At 31.8% G+C, this 19,267-nt stretch overlaps 2 protein-coding genes across 2 annotated transcripts; one reads left to right on the forward strand and one right to left on the reverse strand.

The window, feature by feature from the left end:
• The first annotated feature begins 1,090 nt into the window (after positions 1-1,090).
• LOC120251970 (delta-aminolevulinic acid dehydratase, chloroplastic) lies at positions 1,091-8,574 on the forward strand. The gene is made up of 13 exons (XM_039260622.1): positions 1,091-1,242; positions 1,951-2,249; positions 2,830-2,941; positions 3,115-3,188; positions 3,341-3,409; positions 3,512-3,595; positions 3,680-3,749; positions 5,100-5,155; positions 5,240-5,361; positions 5,481-5,552; positions 5,638-5,719; positions 5,808-5,885; positions 8,092-8,574. Exons 1-13 carry the CDS (start codon positions 1,134-1,136, stop codon positions 8,254-8,256), a joined length of 1,392 nt encoding a protein of 463 aa, XP_039116556.1. The 5' UTR covers positions 1,091-1,133; the 3' UTR covers positions 8,257-8,574.
• Positions 8,575-9,442: 868 nt separating this feature from the next.
• LOC120251986 (basic leucine zipper 43-like) lies at positions 9,443-10,163 on the reverse strand. The gene has a single exon (XM_039260623.1). It carries the CDS (start codon positions 10,117-10,119, stop codon positions 9,583-9,585), a length of 537 nt encoding a protein of 178 aa, XP_039116557.1. The 5' UTR covers positions 10,120-10,163; the 3' UTR covers positions 9,443-9,582.
• Positions 10,164-19,267: the final 9,104 nt, after the last annotated feature.

The following is a 19,267-nucleotide window of genomic DNA, read 5'->3' on the forward strand; positions in this document are numbered from 1 at the left end:
TATCTTTCATGTTCTATTCAATTATATCTTTTGTAATCATCCATCTCTTTGTTTATTGATATTAGATTTATGTATTACTGAGAAGGTGGATTCGAATCTTAATTCATTTAAATTGAATGTATAGCAGCATAGGTGTATTGAATAATTAACTCTACACTTGTGCACGTTACTTTCTAATGCCTTGTTCACATTTCATCAAATATATATATATATATATATATATCTCTTGAACATATAGTTTGTCAGTTAAAATATAAATGAGAGCCAAGTTTTGCTAAAATTTGGACTAATTGTAACTATGAAACACCCTTAATAATATCTGAAAATTCATTTTTATTCTTAAAAAAATTCAATTAAAAAAATTTAAAAAAATTTACATAAGGACCAAAATTAAAAATTGTCATCATGCAATTCATACAAAAAATAATTCCTTAATTTTTAAAAGCTACAATATATATAACATATATTGGTATGATACCCAAATTGGTTTTTCTATTTTTCTCTCTTTTCTTTTGGTCCATCTACTCATAAATACTCCCCACTAGTCTCTCTACTCTTAAAAATGACCCAATTTAGTATTTTTACCCTTAATGTCTTCCAATCTAACCCCTCTACTCTTAAAAATATAGCCACTAATTGGCTCATTTTAGAGTAAGGGACTAAGTAGAACTATTTTTAAGAGTAGAAAGACTAATTGAGAGCATTTTTTAGTAGAGAGACCAAAAAAGAAGAGAGAGAAAAGTCGAGAGACCAATTCAAGTATTATATATATATATATAACAATAGGTTACCTCGAAATAAAAAAAAAAGTTTTGAAAATTTAGACAAGTATTTTTTTAATTAATAAATGTTACTTCTGTAATAGTTTAGAAGTTAAAAACTTAAAAATATTGGATTTCTATACTGGAGTTTGGTTGTTTAATTTTGTCCTGGTAGAGGTTTAATAATAAAAGAATATGTGTTTCAGTTGTTTTTAGACATTATTATAAATAAAATAAAATAAAATAAAATAAAAGATGAACCACGAACCCAGCAAGCACAACCATTCCAGATCCGGTCAAGTCCAAACATGAATCGATCAAAACTGAAGACAAAATCTGGGGCCCACCATCACCTTCCCGTTGGTTGTTGACATGCTACTTCTGATTCTGTTCCCATTCAAGGATAAGGCCATCATCCTCTTCCTCCTCCTCTCTCAATCCATAGTCCTAATCCTCCTGCTCCAACTCCATCATCATCAAGGTATCATCATCTCTTCTCTCACTTGTATGTTTTATTTCAATTCATGGTGTTATTTTGCTTTTAGGTTGATTCAAATTGGTTTAGCATCCAGAGTTTTAGCTCAAAATCATACCTTGTTTGTGTAGAAGTTATTGCAGCTATTTAGTTTCCTGTTTTCAGATTTGTGAATTGTGCTACTGTTCCAGTTTTGCTGTCTCCTTTGCTTCTTTAAATCCTTGTTTTGTGCTTTTGGATTGAGATGAAATAGAGGAAAGTAGGAACCTTTGTTTCCTTTTGTTGTAAATACATGGCTCAAATTTATTTATTTATTTATTTATTTTTTTTGCCTCCTTGATATAAACACTCCATTGAAGTTATTCTGGCCATGTTAGCTGCTGTGGTACATTCCAGTTTGCTGTTTCCTTTGTGTTCATAATCCCTGTTTTGTGCGTTTGGATTCAAGAGGATAGCAGCAAGGAAAAGAAACAAGAGGAAGTTTTTGTTTCCTCTGCAAAAATGGATGAGCAAATGGAAGAAAATGATTGGTTAAAATTTCATTTTTTCCCCTACTAATATAAATACTCCATTTAAGTTGTTCAGGCCGTTTTCGCTGTTCTGGTCTTAACTAGGTTAGGATTTTATGACTGGTAATGTACAGTGCTGCCTATTGTTTGAGAGGTTTATGTCCTGTTTGATTTGTTTTTCTTTATGAATTTTGTTTTTATATAGGCATGGCATCAACAATATCTTATTCTCTGGGAAGTGTTGGATTAGTGAGAGGTATAGAGGATCAGAGATATATTGGTTTGAGGCCTTTGGCTGCCCAAGTTCATTTTCATGCTGCACCTTTTGTTAAAGCACAACGTTCAATGCACGTTAAGGCAAGCAATGAGCAGGAGACTAAGGTTAAGAGCTCAGGCTTGAGTATTGAAGAATGTGAAGCTGCTGCTGTGGCAGGGAAATTCCCTGATCCCCCGCCTTTTGTAAGGCCTTCGGGTCCCAAGGGAACCCCAGTTATCACTCCACAGGTATGTGTGGTTACTTTAAACTACTCACTCTCAATAGATGCTAGTTTTTTCACTGTAATCCATAAATGCATGTTTCTTGAGTGATGGTCTAATTCATGATTTGACCTAATGAAGAAAGAGGTTTCTTTTGTGAACAATAAAAAGTTATGAAGGGCACATTTCTTTTTTCTTCCTTTTGAAGACTCAAATTCATCTTCTCCTGCACTATAAATTACCAGTGAACTCAAGCATTGGTTATTACTTGTTCATTCTTATTGGTTTATGTAAAATAATAAAATCCTTTTGCTAGTTTTCAATTTTTTGTAAATTCTGATAGAATTTTATGAATTACAATCATATATAATATAAACCCCTTAGTGCTGTCCATTGAGTTCAATTTATAACAAATTGGATGGTATTGCTAGACTTTTCTACAGCAAGTGACATGCATCCTAATTTGGTGTTTATGCTATGTCTAATATATATCTTGTTTCATGAATTTTAAATATGGTTTCAGATGCTATAGTTTGAATGAATGTGGAAATATATTGGGTCCTTGTTTGATGATGTGCCTTTTTTGGTCATCTATGCCTTTTTTCAGGAACTTACAAAACGCCCACGTCGCAACCGGAAGTCACCTGCTCTGAGAGCTGCTTTCCAAGAGACAATTCTATCACCAGCGAATTTTGTATATCCATTGTTTATTCATGAAGGTTCTATTTCAACCAATCCCTTGTTCTACTTTTGAATTTTGATGACTCACATTTTCCTTGAATTTGATATGAACAAGAATGATGATTTTGTCTTATTTTCTTTCTAAGTATTCTGAGACAAAGTAAATAACAAAAATCATTAACTTTTAATTTTGAACTCATGATATTTTTAGGTGAAGAAGACACCCCAATTGGTGCAATGCCAGGGTGTTTTAGGTTGGGATGGAGGCATGGGCTTCTTGATGAGGTGTTTTAACTATATGGAACTTCTGTTTGAACTGAAAGCTTACGTATAAAGTTCCATGCATCAAACTGCTCTCTGTTTTGGAGATGCTAATGGAAAGATTTGTTTTGAATAATTGTGAATTACTTGTTATTGAAATAACTCTTTCATTGCAGGTGTACAAGGCGAGAGATGTTGGTGTTAACAGTTTTGTTCTTTTTCCAAAAGTTCCTGATGCATTGAAGGTTTTCTTTTGATAGTCTATTCAACTGTTATTACTGTTTTCATTAATGTTTTTATTGCCTTCGTCTAAATTTAAACAAGAAGGATATTATAATTTTGAGCAGTCAGCCAGTGGTGATGAAGCATACAATGACAATGGTCTGATCCCTCGATCAATACGGTTGCTGAAGGACAAATATCCAGACATTGTGGGCCACCTTTCAACACTTAGGTCTAATTTCTTCTGTACTAAAACCAATAAGCTCTTTTGTAATATTTCATTATATATGTAGGTTATTTACACTGATGTTGCATTGGATCCATACTCCTCTGATGGCCATGATGGTATTGTTAGAGAAGATGGTAAGTTATGCCAACCATTGGAATTTGACTTTATTATTAGAAAATATCATCTTACATATTTCTTGACACTTATATATCTGTGATACAATTCATACTTTATGTTCAACAAAACATTATGTCACTTTCCACTATATTGCTAATTGGAGTTAGATCTAAATGCTTGTTGGACACATGAAATTTCATTTTTGAGGTTCAATGAGACCCAGGAGTGAGTTTGTTGTAGACTGAGAAATCGCCTACATGAAAATTTCAAAATTAACCCTACCATGGCTTAGGCAATATTTAATCTCATAAAATAATCATATCGCTTTGTCATGATGGTAAGTGATTATTGAAATAAAAAAAACCCTGAAAGAACCTTCTCTAAAAAAGGTGAAATATTTGTTTTAGTTAAATATAAGTTAATTCTATTGCTGTAATTTTTATTGAAATTGTTTCTCATGAAAAAACTTTTGGTTGAATGTCATTAAAATCACAAGTCAATGTCTTTGAATATGAACTTCCTTCGTGAAGAGTTCTATGAGGAGCAATATAAATGAGCTGAGCTTGAAGAAGCCAAAGATAGCTTTAGCGTGGCTTGCTAAATTCGACCTTGTGAGGTGAGAATGAGCTTGTGCTAATCCCCTAATTATTAGAGTAACCAACAAAACCATAGGAGACAATCAAAATTTGATGGTGTGCAAAACCAATTTTCTTTTGATATTAATGATAGTAGATAGACAACCAATTTAAAATATAGTATGGAATTTCACTTAAAATGCTTGCTCCGACTTTGGGGTTGCCTAGGCAGAGATCCAACAGTTCCAGTGATCTAATTTGATCCTGCTTGCTTTCTTGTTGCATTCCAATATTAATCAATAGCTAAATGATTGAACTTTTCCTTTCCTACGATTTGTGAAAGGAAGACAGTTGATGACACAGTGATGTTACTACATCTCTCAAATTGAAGAAAGTGCAAACTTGGGCTTCCCATATTTTTATACTTTTCCTAAGTAATTAATAAATTCATGTGATATGTCCTCTTTTGAAGATGAAAATTCAAATGTATCACAATTAAGTACATAGAGTTGCTTTTAATATCATTTTATCCATTTGGTGACAGATTATCATGCCGGTCCATTTGCTTTGAAAAAATATTTAAAGAGCATGAATGGTTATAGATGATCTAAACAGTTAATTTTTCAAGAAATATGAGTATACACGAAGGAATCTTATTAAATTGTAATTCTGAATTACATGGTTTGATTACAAGCCTTATCTGACAATGTTGAATTTTCTCAGTGCCTTCTAAAATGGATGTAAGGCCAATTCAACTTACTGACTTGGTTATCGATTTGGTTTTTCTTATAGGAGTTATAATGAATGATGAAACAGTTCATCAGCTGTGCAAACAAGCTGTTTCTCAGGTACTCTGAAGTCCGAAGTTCAACAATAATTTAATATTTTATATTTTTGTATTTACATGGGCTGATGATTTCTTCTTCTGTTAGGCTCGGGCAGGTGCTGATGTTGTTAGCCCTAGTGATATGATGGATGGCCGAGTTGGGGCAATTAGAGCTGCTTTGGATGCAGAAGGCTTTCATGATGTTAGTATCATGTCTTACACAGCAAAGTATGTACGCTATACCTTTGCTCATAAAGATCTCCTTTTCCAATCATTACTTTTCTTCCAATTTCTGACAGTTTAACTTGCTGGATCAATCATTTATCTTGTGTCATTGTTTTCAATAGGTATGCTAGTGCATTTTATGGGCCTTTCAGAGAAGCATTGGATTCAAATCCACGCTTTGGGGACAAGAAAACGTATATATCTCATCATTATCATTCTGATATATATTTTTTCACTGAATTAAGCATTAACATCAAATTTAATTTCTCATTTATAAAGGTACCAGATGAACCCTGCAAACTATAGAGAAGCACTTATCGAAACCGAGGCAGATGAGGCTGAAGGAGCTGATATTCTTTTGGTAAAGTATCTTAATGAGGGAATGAAGATTGAAAATTTTTACACAGCTATTATGGTTTCTCTTTGATATTGATACAAATTGTTTGCAGGTTAAACCGGCACTACCATATTTGGATGTTGTTCGTCTTCTACGAGATAATTCTGCATTACCAATTGCTGCATACCAGGTAGACATTGTTACTCTCAAGTGGATCATTAATTAAGTCTGTTGCTGAATATACTAACACATTCATTGTGTATGATTATTTACTGCATGGGAATTCGTTGCCTTGAATATGTCATTTAAACTTGCATTTAATAAATTATTTTCATATTTCCCATTTGATTTGTCCTTAGGGTAGTGTACCAAGTCTTACAGTTTCAGATCTTCATTCATTCAAATATTCTTCATTATGAAAAAATGATAAATATTCTTTTTATAATTTTCCCTAAAAAATAGATGTAAATAGACGGTCCTATAGGTAGCTTAGATTGGATCTGAAATTGAGACTGTCCCTAGGCCACATGTATCATTCAGATTTAGGCATTGTATCAGTGTAGAATTGATTTAGGATTCTGCTACTGTTTGCACTGTAAGAAAAAAATGTGATTATTTTAGGTTATGTCTAGGACTCTCTTTTATTTTTCCTAATTATGTGGGAGCATGTAGCTGGTAGTACAATGGGAAACAACCATCCTGTGTTCTCTTTGGCCCATTCAAATTTTAAGTTCTTGAAATGTTGGTATTTGGTTGCTTGCAAATGACAGTCAGTCTGTGATTTGTCTTTGTCTTAAGCAGATAGGTCAAAATTTTATCCTCTCTCATTACACTAACTGTGATCAAGTGCTAATTTAGTTGTGAGTTATTAGATGGATACAGGACATTTGGATGGGTGAAACACTACTTTGGAAAAACTAGATATAGAAACACGACGCCTTGTATAGCACGGGGACATGGATTAAAAAGTATGATCCAATAGTGAAATTTTTTTTTTCTTGCGTTGCGAAAGGTACTATATATTGAAATATATTACCCTAAATATGTATCTGGGAGACATATGACAAAATCAGGATAGAGCTAACCGAATCATTTTGAACAAGTAGGTGAAACTCCAGAATTGAGATATGGAAATTTTTAAAACGATATGAATTTGAAGGTAGGGAAATTGCATATGGTCCTCAACTGCAGCTACCGTAACGTCAATGAACTGGCAACTGCAGAAGTGTGATAGTCCTAATTCCTTGTGTTAAGTTATTTCCTGTTGAAAAGGCAAAAGCCACAAATCCATAATCTGAAATAGTAAATATTGATCTATGAAATTCTAATGAATCAAGTGTAGGCATATTTAATTATTGCATTGGAAGTATCCACTGATAAACAATGCGAACAACAAAAGCTTTCTGCAATCTTGGAATATTTTTGCCTGGTGTTAATGAACTTTTGTGAATAGAGTTGAAGATGGGTTTGATCATGGAGATTGGAATTTAGAGCAATTGTACAGTGTGAATCACAATAATAATAAAAAAACTCACAGATAGTGGTTAGAGATACAGCATAAGGTTTGTGGCAGAATTAACTAAAGTTCATAAAGCTTCCTGGTGGACCAGGTTGCAAATAGCTTAACATTGGGACCACCACATAAGCCATTTGGCACAGGTAATGTGCTAAAACATCAATAACTTTCTTGGTGATGCTTCTTTCAAGGTAAGGTATGCAATAATTTAATGAAACAAATCTTTCTAATGGCATTTCGTGTTATAATAGAAAATTAAGAATGACTATGAGGGTGTGGAGAAAGATCTTTGTTGCTAAATTTGTGTGCATACTGTGATGCTTATCTTTCTATGCTATCAGATACATGATGTGCTTGACGTGCCCTATGGAAGTTGTAGCAGATCTGAAGATAATTCAAACCAAATCTTTAAGAATTGCATTGGGTTCATTAATGTGACAGTTGCTTTTTCATTTGAAAGTTTGTCCCTTCTAGGGCCGGAATAAAAATTATGCAGCACTATGTTATGTCGTGTTTAAAAATAAAGGAGCAATTCTTCAAAGATTATAATCTTAAGCAAAGCGGGGATCAACTTTCTATTGAAAAGCTTGAGGTGGATCTGTGGTAACAGAAGTAATAGAATGCATTTTGCAGGTGTAGAATCTGCATAAATTGGAGAAAGATAGTGGAGAGTTATGGTAAAGAGGACTCTGAGTCACAAAAAAGCTAACTGAACAAAAACTACCTGCATTCCTTTTGTAAAGTTAAAACACTGTCGTTCGTCTTTATAATATCATCTCTTCACTTTACTTTGTTTGATAATGTCGTATTAACCATAATTGCATTTTTTTATGTGGTTCTTTATGTAACATTGACTGAGTTTCTTTTTCCTTTTCATAAGGTTTCTGGTGAGTACTCAATGATAAAAGCCGGTGGGGTTCTGAAAATGATTGATGAAGAGAAGGTGATGATGGAATCGCTCCTGTGCATCAAACGGGCTGGCGCGGACATCATACTAACCTACTTTGCTCGTCAAGCTGCTGGTGTTTTATGTGGTATGAGATGAAAATCGACTACTTTTTCCACGGAAATATTTATGATATATCATTCGAGGAGTTAACATTAGAAGCATGGATTGCATCTGTATTTCATATCTTGCTGTAAACATCAGCTGTTAGTTTTCGCATTTTCCTATTTTGTCTGGTGTATGAACATGAGATGTTTGTCAATAAAGCTTTTGTCGAGCAAGCAAATTGTTTTTTTCTCACTTAGTAGCTTGGATGAAATCCCAAAGAGTTCATTCTTATAAGAGAGTTTGGGAGCAATATTACGGCCTCTTGATGTACTGAGTACAATGTATGTCAATCTACTCTTTTTGGTGCTAGTGTGTGCACTGTTATGAACTTTGCGTGCTTGAATTATACAAAGTCTTTTATTTTTTTCCTCAGGATTCAAATTATTATTATTATTATTTTATTTTCGTTTTTCTTTCAGTCTTCTTACTGAAAGTGCAAGTATCATCAGAATGAAACTGTTACTTTCTGCAATATTTTGGATGGATTGAAACAGAGTGGTGTTATCCTGATGCTTGTCCTAAGAGTCATTATTGCATTTCCATTTCTGGTAATTTCTTGCAGGACATGCTACTGCCAGTGCTTTAGATTGATTGAGGCAGAGTATCTGAACATAAAAGATCAGGAATTGGAAGCAATGATATCAAAACAAAAGAAATTTTTATTACTGCAGTTTCTTTCAATTGTGTTCTTATATTCATGTTAACGTGGTTGAACTAGCTGATATTTTGATTACTACTTCAAACGTGCATCTTTGTTTGCCTCTCATTTTTTCCTTTGTGTAGTAGTCACAAGGAGCTTCTTGAGCCAGATGAGTGTCCGGGTGAACAAACAAAAACAAGTGTGCCACTGTTGCTTTCTAAAAAGGTTAGCACATTGTTTGTCATTGTATACAGTGAATACCTTTCTCTCTCTCCCTCTTATTTTTTTTTTATTTTTTATTTTTTTCTCTGTGAAATGTATGGAAACACATCATCAGCAGAGCACTAATCAACCATTTGAGAACTACTGTTTCATATTTTACCTGACATCAGAATCACAATCTGACCACAAGAGCTTGTCTTCTGTTTCTGTGTAATGCTTTGTTTCATCATCATCACCATCTTTCTTTTTTCTTTTTCTTTTTCTTCTTTATTTTTTTTTGGTTGTTTGATTTCTTTTCCTCAATATCCATATCCATATCCATATCCAGCAGTTATTATTTGATCGTCATTAGTTAATTTAACATGATTATTCATATGCTCATCTCTGATTAAAATCTGACCAGAGAAGAAAAAACAAGGATCATCACAACTTAAACCAAGAACACACATCAATGATCAAGTGCTCTGTGTCTCAGAATCATTCTGATGATCAATTTGAAGAAGCCGGAGTTTGTTTTCGAGACTAGTGGCTTCTTCACGGAGCCGGGCATTTTCTTGTAGGATGCGAGAATGGTCCTTAATGACATGATTGAGATCGTCAATAAGCTGGTGATTGGCAGAGCGAAGGTGAACCACATGAGCAAAGAGATCATCAAGTTGACGTTGTTTACGCATGCGGGAGCGGCGAGCTGATTCCCGGTTGGATATCATGCGGCGGCGCCGCCTTTCATCGGCTAGAGAATTATGTTGATTGTGGTGATCATCTGCGTCGTCCGAAGTGGAGTTGGTGGATAAGTATGATGGAGTTGGAGTGAGCAGTTCTTGATGGAGGTGCTGGAAATTTAAGGGGTGTGGAGGAGGTGCATGGGAGGGGAAAAAGGTGGCAGAGTTGGTCATGAAAGAGTCAAGTGTGTTTTGAGGGAGGTTGAAGTTTGTGAAGTGGTGGTTTATTGGAGTAATGTATTGCATGCCTGCAACTTCACAAGGATGCATGGTTTTTTTTAGAGAAGAGAAAGAGATGGTTTTTTAGTTGAAGATAGAAAGAGGGAGAGAAAGAGAGAGGGAGAGAGAGAGAGAGAGGTTTGGGTGGAGAGGGAAGGGAGAAGGGAGATGGGAAGGGATTATATAGGGAAGAGAAAAGGCTGCTTGAAGGTGTTGTTGGTCTAATTCTAATGGCTTTTGTTTATGGGTTTATTTTTTTTTATTTTTTTTTATCAGTTTTTTTGAGGGGGTTTTTTTTTTTGGACAAAAGGAAATGGTGTGGAAAAAACATGGTTGAGGTTTTTTTTTTAAATATTAATTTTATTTATTGAAAAGTGGATAAGTTATATGAATAAATATCAAATTAGGAGCTTGTTGGGTCTCTAGTTCTAGTGACTTTAGTTTATGGGTTATTTTGTTAATTTTGTTGTTTTTGGGGGATAAAGAGGAAATGGTGTGGAAAAAACATGGCTGAGGTTTTTCTAATAATAAATTTTATTTATTAAAAGATGGATAAGTTCTATGAATAACATCAAATTTAGGGGTTGTTGGTGGGTGATTGTCATGTGGTAATAAATTGAAAATTAGAAGATGGTTGGTTGGTAATAAGTGGCATGTGGCAACAAAATCAGATGTGAAGTTTCGGAAAAATTCATGGGTTTTGTTTTTATGTAAGTTTTTTTTAATTAATTTTAATTTTTTTTAGAATATATAATTTTAGTAATTAAAAAAATGTAAACTAGGTGTTGACCTATGCATTAAAAGGATGATAATTTTTTTCTTCTCACTAAGTGAGAGGTACTAGAGATCAACATTCTCTTACAACATTAGTTAAGGTCAATGATTTGTCTACTTCATCACAAAAATAAAAATGTATCTGGTTGCTATTTTTCAAAATAATTATTTAAAAAAGTAAAAAAAAAATTGTTGAATAATATTTTTTCAAATTGTAAAAAAAAAGTGTTTTTCAAAATCAAAAGCTGAGAAAAACTTTTAAAATGTTTTCCAAATTTTTGTATTTATAAAACAATGGCAAAATGGACTACAACTTCTTAAGTTTTGAATTTTAAATACTTTTAAACTTTGTGACCTATGAATGCCACTTTTTAAAATCAATACTCATCTCAATTAATTTTTTTTTTTTACAAAGTCAATAAACGATAAAGTAAAGGATAAATGTGTATAGAAGTGCACCAATTACAGTGGTTTAACTGATCTCCTACAGATAAACTCCCTGCTATGCAACCTTGGAGAAGAGAACGAGAAGTATTTCTCACACAAAACTCTCACAGGGGACCCAGAAAATGAATTGTAATATGAGAGGTTTAAACTCGAGACCCCTAAATAGTCCCTCTACTTGTTCAAATTTACCCTTTTAGTCCCTTACTTTAAATTATAACTTTTTAGCCCCTCTATTATCTTTAAGTGAGCCATGCCAATCCTCCCTTTGAGGGTATATGGTTAGAGCTTAGGGTTTAAAAAGACTGATATGACTAAATTAAAATAATAAATAAATTAAAAAGTTACAATTTAAAGTAAAGGGATTAAAATGGTAAATTTGAAAAAGTAGAGGAATTGTTGAGTGAATTATACCAATAAATAAAGAAAGATTGAGCACTGATGGTTATTATTGTTCTAAGTCAAACATTTTTTATATACATTTTCTTTATTTTTAATACTTGTTTTAATAAAAAATCAAAATGAAGTCATTTTATATGACTGTTTTTGCAATCCTTTTTTTAAACATTTTTATTTAGTTTGTTATTTATATTTTATTAGATAAAAGTTCATCTTTAAAAGTAAATATTTTAAAAGACAGAAACTCAAACATAAGTCAAAAGGTCTAAAGGATATATTGAGAAGTTTACAAATTTTCTAAGAATTTTTTAATCATCATCCTAGTCAATGCATCCAAAGTAAATTAATCATGTTGTCATTGCAATGTATAAGCAAAATATAAACAAGACAAAGAGTAGTTGAATTTGGTATATTAAATTGGTGAAAACTCTAAGGGGTTGTTAACATAGTGTTTGGATCTAAGTAGAAGGGAAGGGAAATGAAAGTAGGGGAAATGAAGAAAGGGTTAAACCTTTATTTTGATGGTCAACTTTTATGAAGGTAAAGGATAAGAGAGTTATTTGATAAACTTTTTTTGGTTAAGGAGGGGAATGAAAAATATATATATATATATATAATAATAATAATAATAATAATAATATGATTTATCAATTATATCCTTATTATTAAATAAAAAATTAATTATTTCTATTTAAACACACGCATTATCGATATCTCAAACAAATTCATGGTTTAAATAGGTTTTTTTTATAAATATTGAAATTATTACTCTATAATTGTAGGTATTGTATGATTCCTTTCTATATCAATTGATATAATTGAGATTCATGAATAATTCAAATTAATATTTAGATTAATATTTAGAGATAGATATTACTTCTATTTTTACCTCTTCAAAACAAAAAAATCGAAATGATTGAAATTTTTCTATTTGGAATTGTCTTCTATCCAATTCCTATTATTTTGGGATAATTATTTGTAACGATTATATGTAATTGCATATTTATAACATATATGTGGTGATTAATTGGACCTTTAACTGAAAATATATATATATATATATATATATTATTATTAACCTTAAAAAACACAAACAAGCAAATAAATAAATAAACAAACAAAAAAGAAATACATAATAGTAAGGATCTGCGATGGGTGTAGTGTAAATTCATTAAATCTATGATTTCATATATTTCCTAAAAGAAATTCTACACATTGACAAGCAAATCAAAATCCCCAACATATGAGAATTAAGGGATGCTGATTATAAACAATTAAAAAGCACATAATAATAAAAACAATATAATAATGAAAGCCTAAAAATGAAAAACCTAGTGATATAGCAATGTTCAAGGCAATATAAATGAGTGATCTACATCGATAAGTAGAGAGAGAGATCAAAATTACAAGAACAAATTGATGCAAGATATTTAAGATTAACACTAAGGAACAAATCAAGAGTCGAAAATAAGATGTAAGAATCTAATTTTTTAGACAAGATTATTGGTGCTAGATGAACTCTTGATTACAATAAAATTAGATTGAAAAAATTGGAAGGATTTTATAAATTGGCATTTATGTAATTAATTAAAAAATGAGGGTATTAAGGTCTTTTTAAAAATTATAAAATTTTTAGGAGATTCTCCCTCCCCCGACCAAAATCGAGGGGCCAGAAAAGTGAGGTTTTGAAGGGCTTTAGAAGGTCGGAGTTAACTATTCCTTTCCTTTCATTAAATTAAAAAAAAATCTATCTAAACAAAAAGAGGGCTAACTTTGACCCTCCATAATTCTCCATTTCCTTTACTTTCTCTTCTCAGCCCTCAATCCAAATATAGCATAAGCCACTTCTTTACATGTTTGTCTTTTTTACCGTACTTGTCACTTTTGTCAAAAGAAAAAAAAAAGTCATTGGTGAAAATATGTACATTTATATTTCTATCTTCATTTAGATTGCTATAATCATTTAATCCTTCATTAAAAATATAGTTCAAGTTGAATTTGAAAATAAAAAAGTTAAAAAAATACTTTGGAAAACTATGTTGTCATGGTTTGTATCATATCTATTACACAATTTTAATTTTTTAAATTTTTCTATAATCATATTGACTATAAAAAAATAATTTTTAAGTACCAAAAATTTAATTCGTGATTTTTTTCTTTACAAATGTGACAATCATTATTAGGAGGGTGCGCATTGTTGAGAATTAATCATCTGACCATGTGCCCTTCCTCGGTGGTACGGGGATTAGACTGTAATTAAGCTGACACACTAGAGTTCTTTTTTGGTACCATAGCGTCTGACGTATTTTGAATCCGGATAATGAGAATTCCGTAATCATAACCTTACACAATGGGGCCAATATGGCTGGACCAAAGTTTCATTAATTGGGAGTTAAGTTCTTAACCAAAATAATATTAGAAATTATTATATCATATGTTATGATATTATATGTTTCTAACTCAAACCTAATCCAAAACAGTTATAAATTGTATTTCTGTGTAGATTTTCCAACTCTAATTATCCCAAATTCATGTCATAAACCCAGTGAATCCTTTTAATAGATATATATAATAATATATTATACAAGCTTGATGACACAAAGGATCATCAAGTATTAAAGTTAATTGTTAAATAAAAAGGTTTTTTTTTTCTAAATGTTGATACAAATGCAGCAAGCACATGTTAGTTAAGGGGCACGCGTACAGACCGAGAATTAATCATTCAGTCCATATCCCCTCATCTGGAGAAACAGGGTTTGGACAACAACCATGAACTCATAATTAGGGATACATTACCATCACTGTGTTTAGCGGGATTTGAATTTGAGTCTCTTAAATTCTCACACCACATCTTTCGTGGTAGAACCAATACCACTGGTTTATAAACTCTTTCTCAAATACATTAAAATTAGAATTAACATTTAAAAAAAATCTAGAAAGAAGAGGAAAGAAATCATTTATATTTTAAAATAATTTCATGTAAATGTAAACAATAAATATTATGGTATGGATTCTGGTGCTATTATTTTGGTTCCTCTCCCTTAATCCCTTGAACCTGATAAGTGGCGCAAGCACATTTATTGTTAGTGGCATGCTGGAATTCATCGTCTAATCCATGTGTTTTCATTCATCCGGTATGAGGATTAGGTTATAAATCCACACTCACAGTGGGGACCTTTTGGGATCCATTGCATCTAGTGCGTTTTGAACCAGAACATTAAATTTCTTGCAACAACACTTTCGTAGTAAGGCTGGTGCTACTGGACCAAAGACTCTTTGGCTCCCTTGAACATTTTGTGATAACATGCGTGCTCTTAATATAATTAAAATTTAAAATTTTATCTACACCAAACATATTGAGTTTAGTGGTATCTCATTAGAACGGTGAATGGGCAACCCAAGGATCAAAACCCCTTAATCTCGGTATTCTGCAATACTGTACAAACATTGTATAATATTGTACAAATATTATTAATTCATTGTTTATTGGGTCCTCTATGGAAGATGCTACATTCACCAGTAATCTCCACCTCTCTAGGATTACATGGCAGAGAATTTACTATTATGGAGTTATGATCCATGATATATTATCATGGGCACATGTGGCAAGTGGTCATTGCCCCACGTGTCAAACATATTGAGTTTAGTGGTATCTCATTAGAACGGTGAATGGGCAACCCAAGGATCAAAACCCCTTAATCTCGGTATTCTGCAATACTGTACAAACATTGTATAATATTGTACAAATATTATTAATTCATTGTTTATTGGGTCCTCTATGGAAGATGCTATATTCACTAGTAATCTCCACCTCTCTAGGATTACATGGCAGAGGATTTACTATTATGGAGTTATGATCCATGATATATTATCATGGGCACATGTGGCAAGTGGTCATTGCCCCACGTGTCAAACATATTGAGTTTAGTGGTATCTCATTAGAACGGTGAATGGGCAACCCAAGGATCAAAACCCCTTAATCTCGGTATTCTGCAATACTGTACAAACATTGTATAATATTGTACAAATATTATTAATTCATTGTTTATTGGGTCCTCTATGGAAGATGCTATATTCACCAGTAATCTCCACCTCTCTAGGATTACATGGCAGAGGATTTACTATTATGGAGTTATGATCCATGATATATTATCATGGGCACATGTGGAAAGTGGTCATTGCCCCACGTGTCAACCTACTCTATATAATAAATTTGTAGAGATTCATTAAATCATCGTAACTAGTGCACCTCCGTAAATGATCCATGATATATTATCATGGGCACATGTAGCAAGTGGTAATTGCCCCACTTGTGTCAACCTGCACTACATAATAAATTTGTAGAGGGTTATTAAATCTCCGTAACTATTACACCTCCGTAAATGATCCATGATATATTATCATGGGAACTTGTGGCAAGTGGTTACGTTGCACATGTTAATTGCTTTATTCGGCATAAACAACTTAGAGCCATTTTCCCTAAAAGCTTGATCATGAGTGGTTCTCATTTGACTTAAGAGGAGGCATGAGGAATCATTTTATTGCATTTTTTTTAAAAATATATATGTATAATGAAGATAGCATGAGACTTCAAATCTAATGGGTTGAGTAATATATGGTTAGATGAGTGGTTCTCATTTGACTTAAGAGGAGGCACGAGGAATCATTTTATTGCATTTTTTTAAAATTTATATGTATAATGAAGATAGCATGAGATTTCAAATCTAATGGGTTGAGTAATATATGGTTAGAGAGATGCCAATACAATACTAAAACTTTAATATCAAAATGTATTTGTGGTCAATTTCTATACCTGATAAAAATGACCCTCCTATTCAAATTCAGAGCCAAGTGAACAGTTACACTCTTGATCATCAAAGAGAAAATTTGAGTGAAGGCCAACCTATAATTTAATTAAAACCTTTTATTGTATGTAGTTCTATCAACTCTAAGTTTTTGAGAAAACCATTCAATACAAAAATTCATCTGGATCATGTCAAGAACCAAATCAGATACATGTTTCTAATTAGAGCATAAACTTCATGGCACTCAGTTTGATTTAAGTCAATGCTATTTGGTTTAAGTTGTTAGAGATACTAACAACATAGTTTAGTTTAAATATGTGAGTTTTCTCCAACATTCACATTCAATGCTCAAGAAATTAAACAATTCTAACTAAACCTACTCCCAATCATTTGAGTAAAACACAAAGACAATCTCAATGAATAAAAAGAAAAAGAATTAAAAAAGTAATTATATAAGAATATTTCTGATAACTTATATGAAGAGGTGTAGCTTGTTTCCAAAATATATCCAAAAATTTTGTAAATTTTTAATTACCCTCACACTCAAATTCTCAAGAAAGTCAGTCAATCTTCTACTAAAAATTACTCCCAATCATTGAACAAGATCTCACTAAAAAATATGAGATTAAAAAAACTTTGGCAAGTGAATATTCTTTTATAATTCATAATGTGAGGCATGGACCCACTATTAAAAAAAAGAAAGAAAGAAAGAAAGAGAGTTTCATTGAAAGGAAGATGAAGAAGAAGAAGAGTTCATTTTCATGGAAAGCCCCATTATTGAAGGATTAGCGGAAAAAAAAAAGGAAGGAAGAGATGTAGGGAATGTTCGATGCTATTGCTACCTTTCTTTCTGTCTTATTTCCATCCATTGGTGACACCATCAAAGAGAAAGAGAGAACTTTTACATTGAGAGAGAAGAAAAGAGAAAAGAAAGAGTAGGAGATGAGTTCTCTAATGAAGATTAAAATTGCACCAGTGGGTTTTTGGTCCCTCTCTAACCTTAATGGAGCCATCAATTATAAAATGCTACCAAGTTTCCTTTTTCATTGGCTTTTTAAATTTTTATCTTTTTGGCTAGATTTCTTGTTTGCATCTACTATTTATCTTTAATTAATCTCCGTTTTGACTCCACCAATCCACAACTTACGTACTATTAATTCCAATTGAAATTTCTCTCTCCCATTGTCAAATACTTTTTAGTCTATTAATACTGGATCTTTGATGTGAGAGATTCGTTTTTCCAGATATGATTCAAAGCTACCATTAACGGGCGTACAAATATTCACGATTGAATTCGCTCACGAACACCCTGAAATTATCTGATAGACTCTATTAGTTTTTGTGTTTTATATAATACCTGCTTTGGTATGATGAACCCTGATTTGAAATGTTGTTTCATTGTTGAAATTTTTGATTTTTAAATATATTTCATATGTTTTTGATGCTTTTGATTATGTTCATCTTTTTCCCTAGAGTTTAGGTCATTTTATTTATTTTATTTCTTTTTGCTTTGAAAAATGAAAGCTGCAAATCGCGCTTTTTGATTTTTATAGTCAGAGACTAATTTAGGTTTGCTGACGTTGAAATATCATAACTTTTGCTTCACATGTCATGGGGAATTAATATGCTGAATAAGACATATTTTATAGAAATTAAATTACACAAACCAATCATCAAAACCGGATCACATTATGGTTTAATCATAATAAATTATGTGTGAGTTGGTATTTTTTATGCAGGTAAACAGCCCTGCTTGACGCTAGAGAATTTTATTACTAAATTTATCTAAACTTTATTTCCTTTTCCCAAAATTAAATTAAAATTAAAATAATAAAAAAAGAAAAAGATTTTTTTTTTTTTTTTTTGGCTAAAAATGGAGGAATAATTAGTTTATTATTCCAACTTAACCTTATGTATCTTGTGTTTTTCAGATTGGATTCAAGAAAAGAAAACTATACATAAAGATAAATCTTTTTTCACTATGTTTGATATCTTGCTTTGATATGCAAGAATAATTTCTAATATAATCTAATACCAAGTATGTTATAATTTAAATGGCAGATAAAACAGAGAGAACATTTTATCTTATATATACCCTTTCATTTATTAAGGATTTAGTCAAGTTATTAAATATTAAATATAATGAAATTTATTTTTACTAGGAGATCTTTTGTTTATATGATATGATATGATTTTCCTTTGTAATATATAAAAGTGATTTGAATGCTCACAAAGTTGATATGACCACTAAAGTAACCAAACTTAATGCTCTGTTTTCATGTTGACACCAAATTTAAAACAACAAACCAACAAATTAGACGGCCATGTAGTCTCTTCTTTCATCTAATTCCTCCTCCTCCCGAGTAATTTATTTAAAATCAATTTTCTTGCAAGAAATGATCTAATTTAATAACATTAATAAACAAATTCTAAATTTTGTTGAAAACGAGAGGACAAGTAAATGATCAAAATCATATTTGGGTTTTCATTTAATAATATTGATTGAAGGATAATAAAACCCACATTTCATTTACATTGATTAAATTAGAAGAATATAAACAACAGAAGAGACAAGAATATCACTATCTTGAAACTTTTGACTCATGATGACGTTGACTAAGCGGTAATTTTAATTAGCTTGCTTATTACATGGGATATGTAAGAAAAAAAAAACAATTGTAAAAGTTGAAGTACCTAGTACTTTAGAAAAAAGTGAGAGTTTAAGCTCTCAATCTCAACACTATTATCTTGAATCATCTTATGCTCATTCCCAACTT

The sequence above is a fragment of the Dioscorea cayenensis genome, chromosome 3, assembly GCF_009730915.1.
Source record: "Dioscorea cayenensis subsp. rotundata cultivar TDr96_F1 chromosome 3, TDr96_F1_v2_PseudoChromosome.rev07_lg8_w22 25.fasta, whole genome shotgun sequence".
NCBI classification, from domain to species: domain Eukaryota; kingdom Viridiplantae; phylum Streptophyta; class Magnoliopsida; order Dioscoreales; family Dioscoreaceae; genus Dioscorea; species Dioscorea cayenensis.

What these genes read in the sequence shown, in the direction of transcription:
- LOC120251970 (XM_039260622.1), top strand. Translation starts at nt 1,134, where the DNA reads ATGCTACTTCTGATTCTGTTCCCATTCAAGGATAAGGCCATCATCCTC. An exon ending in TGGTATTGTTAGAGAAGATG is followed by an intron (nt 3,750 to 5,099) that starts GTAAGTTATGCC and finishes TTTTTCTTATAG; the next exon opens with GAGTTATAATGAATGATGAA. An exon ending in AAGGAGCTGATATTCTTTTG is followed by an intron (nt 5,720 to 5,807) that starts GTAAAGTATCTT and finishes AATTGTTTGCAG; the next exon opens with GTTAAACCGGCACTACCATA.
- LOC120251986 (XM_039260623.1), bottom strand. Translation starts at nt 10,119, where the DNA reads ATGCATCCTTGTGAAGTTGCAGGCATGCAATACATTACTCCAATAAAC.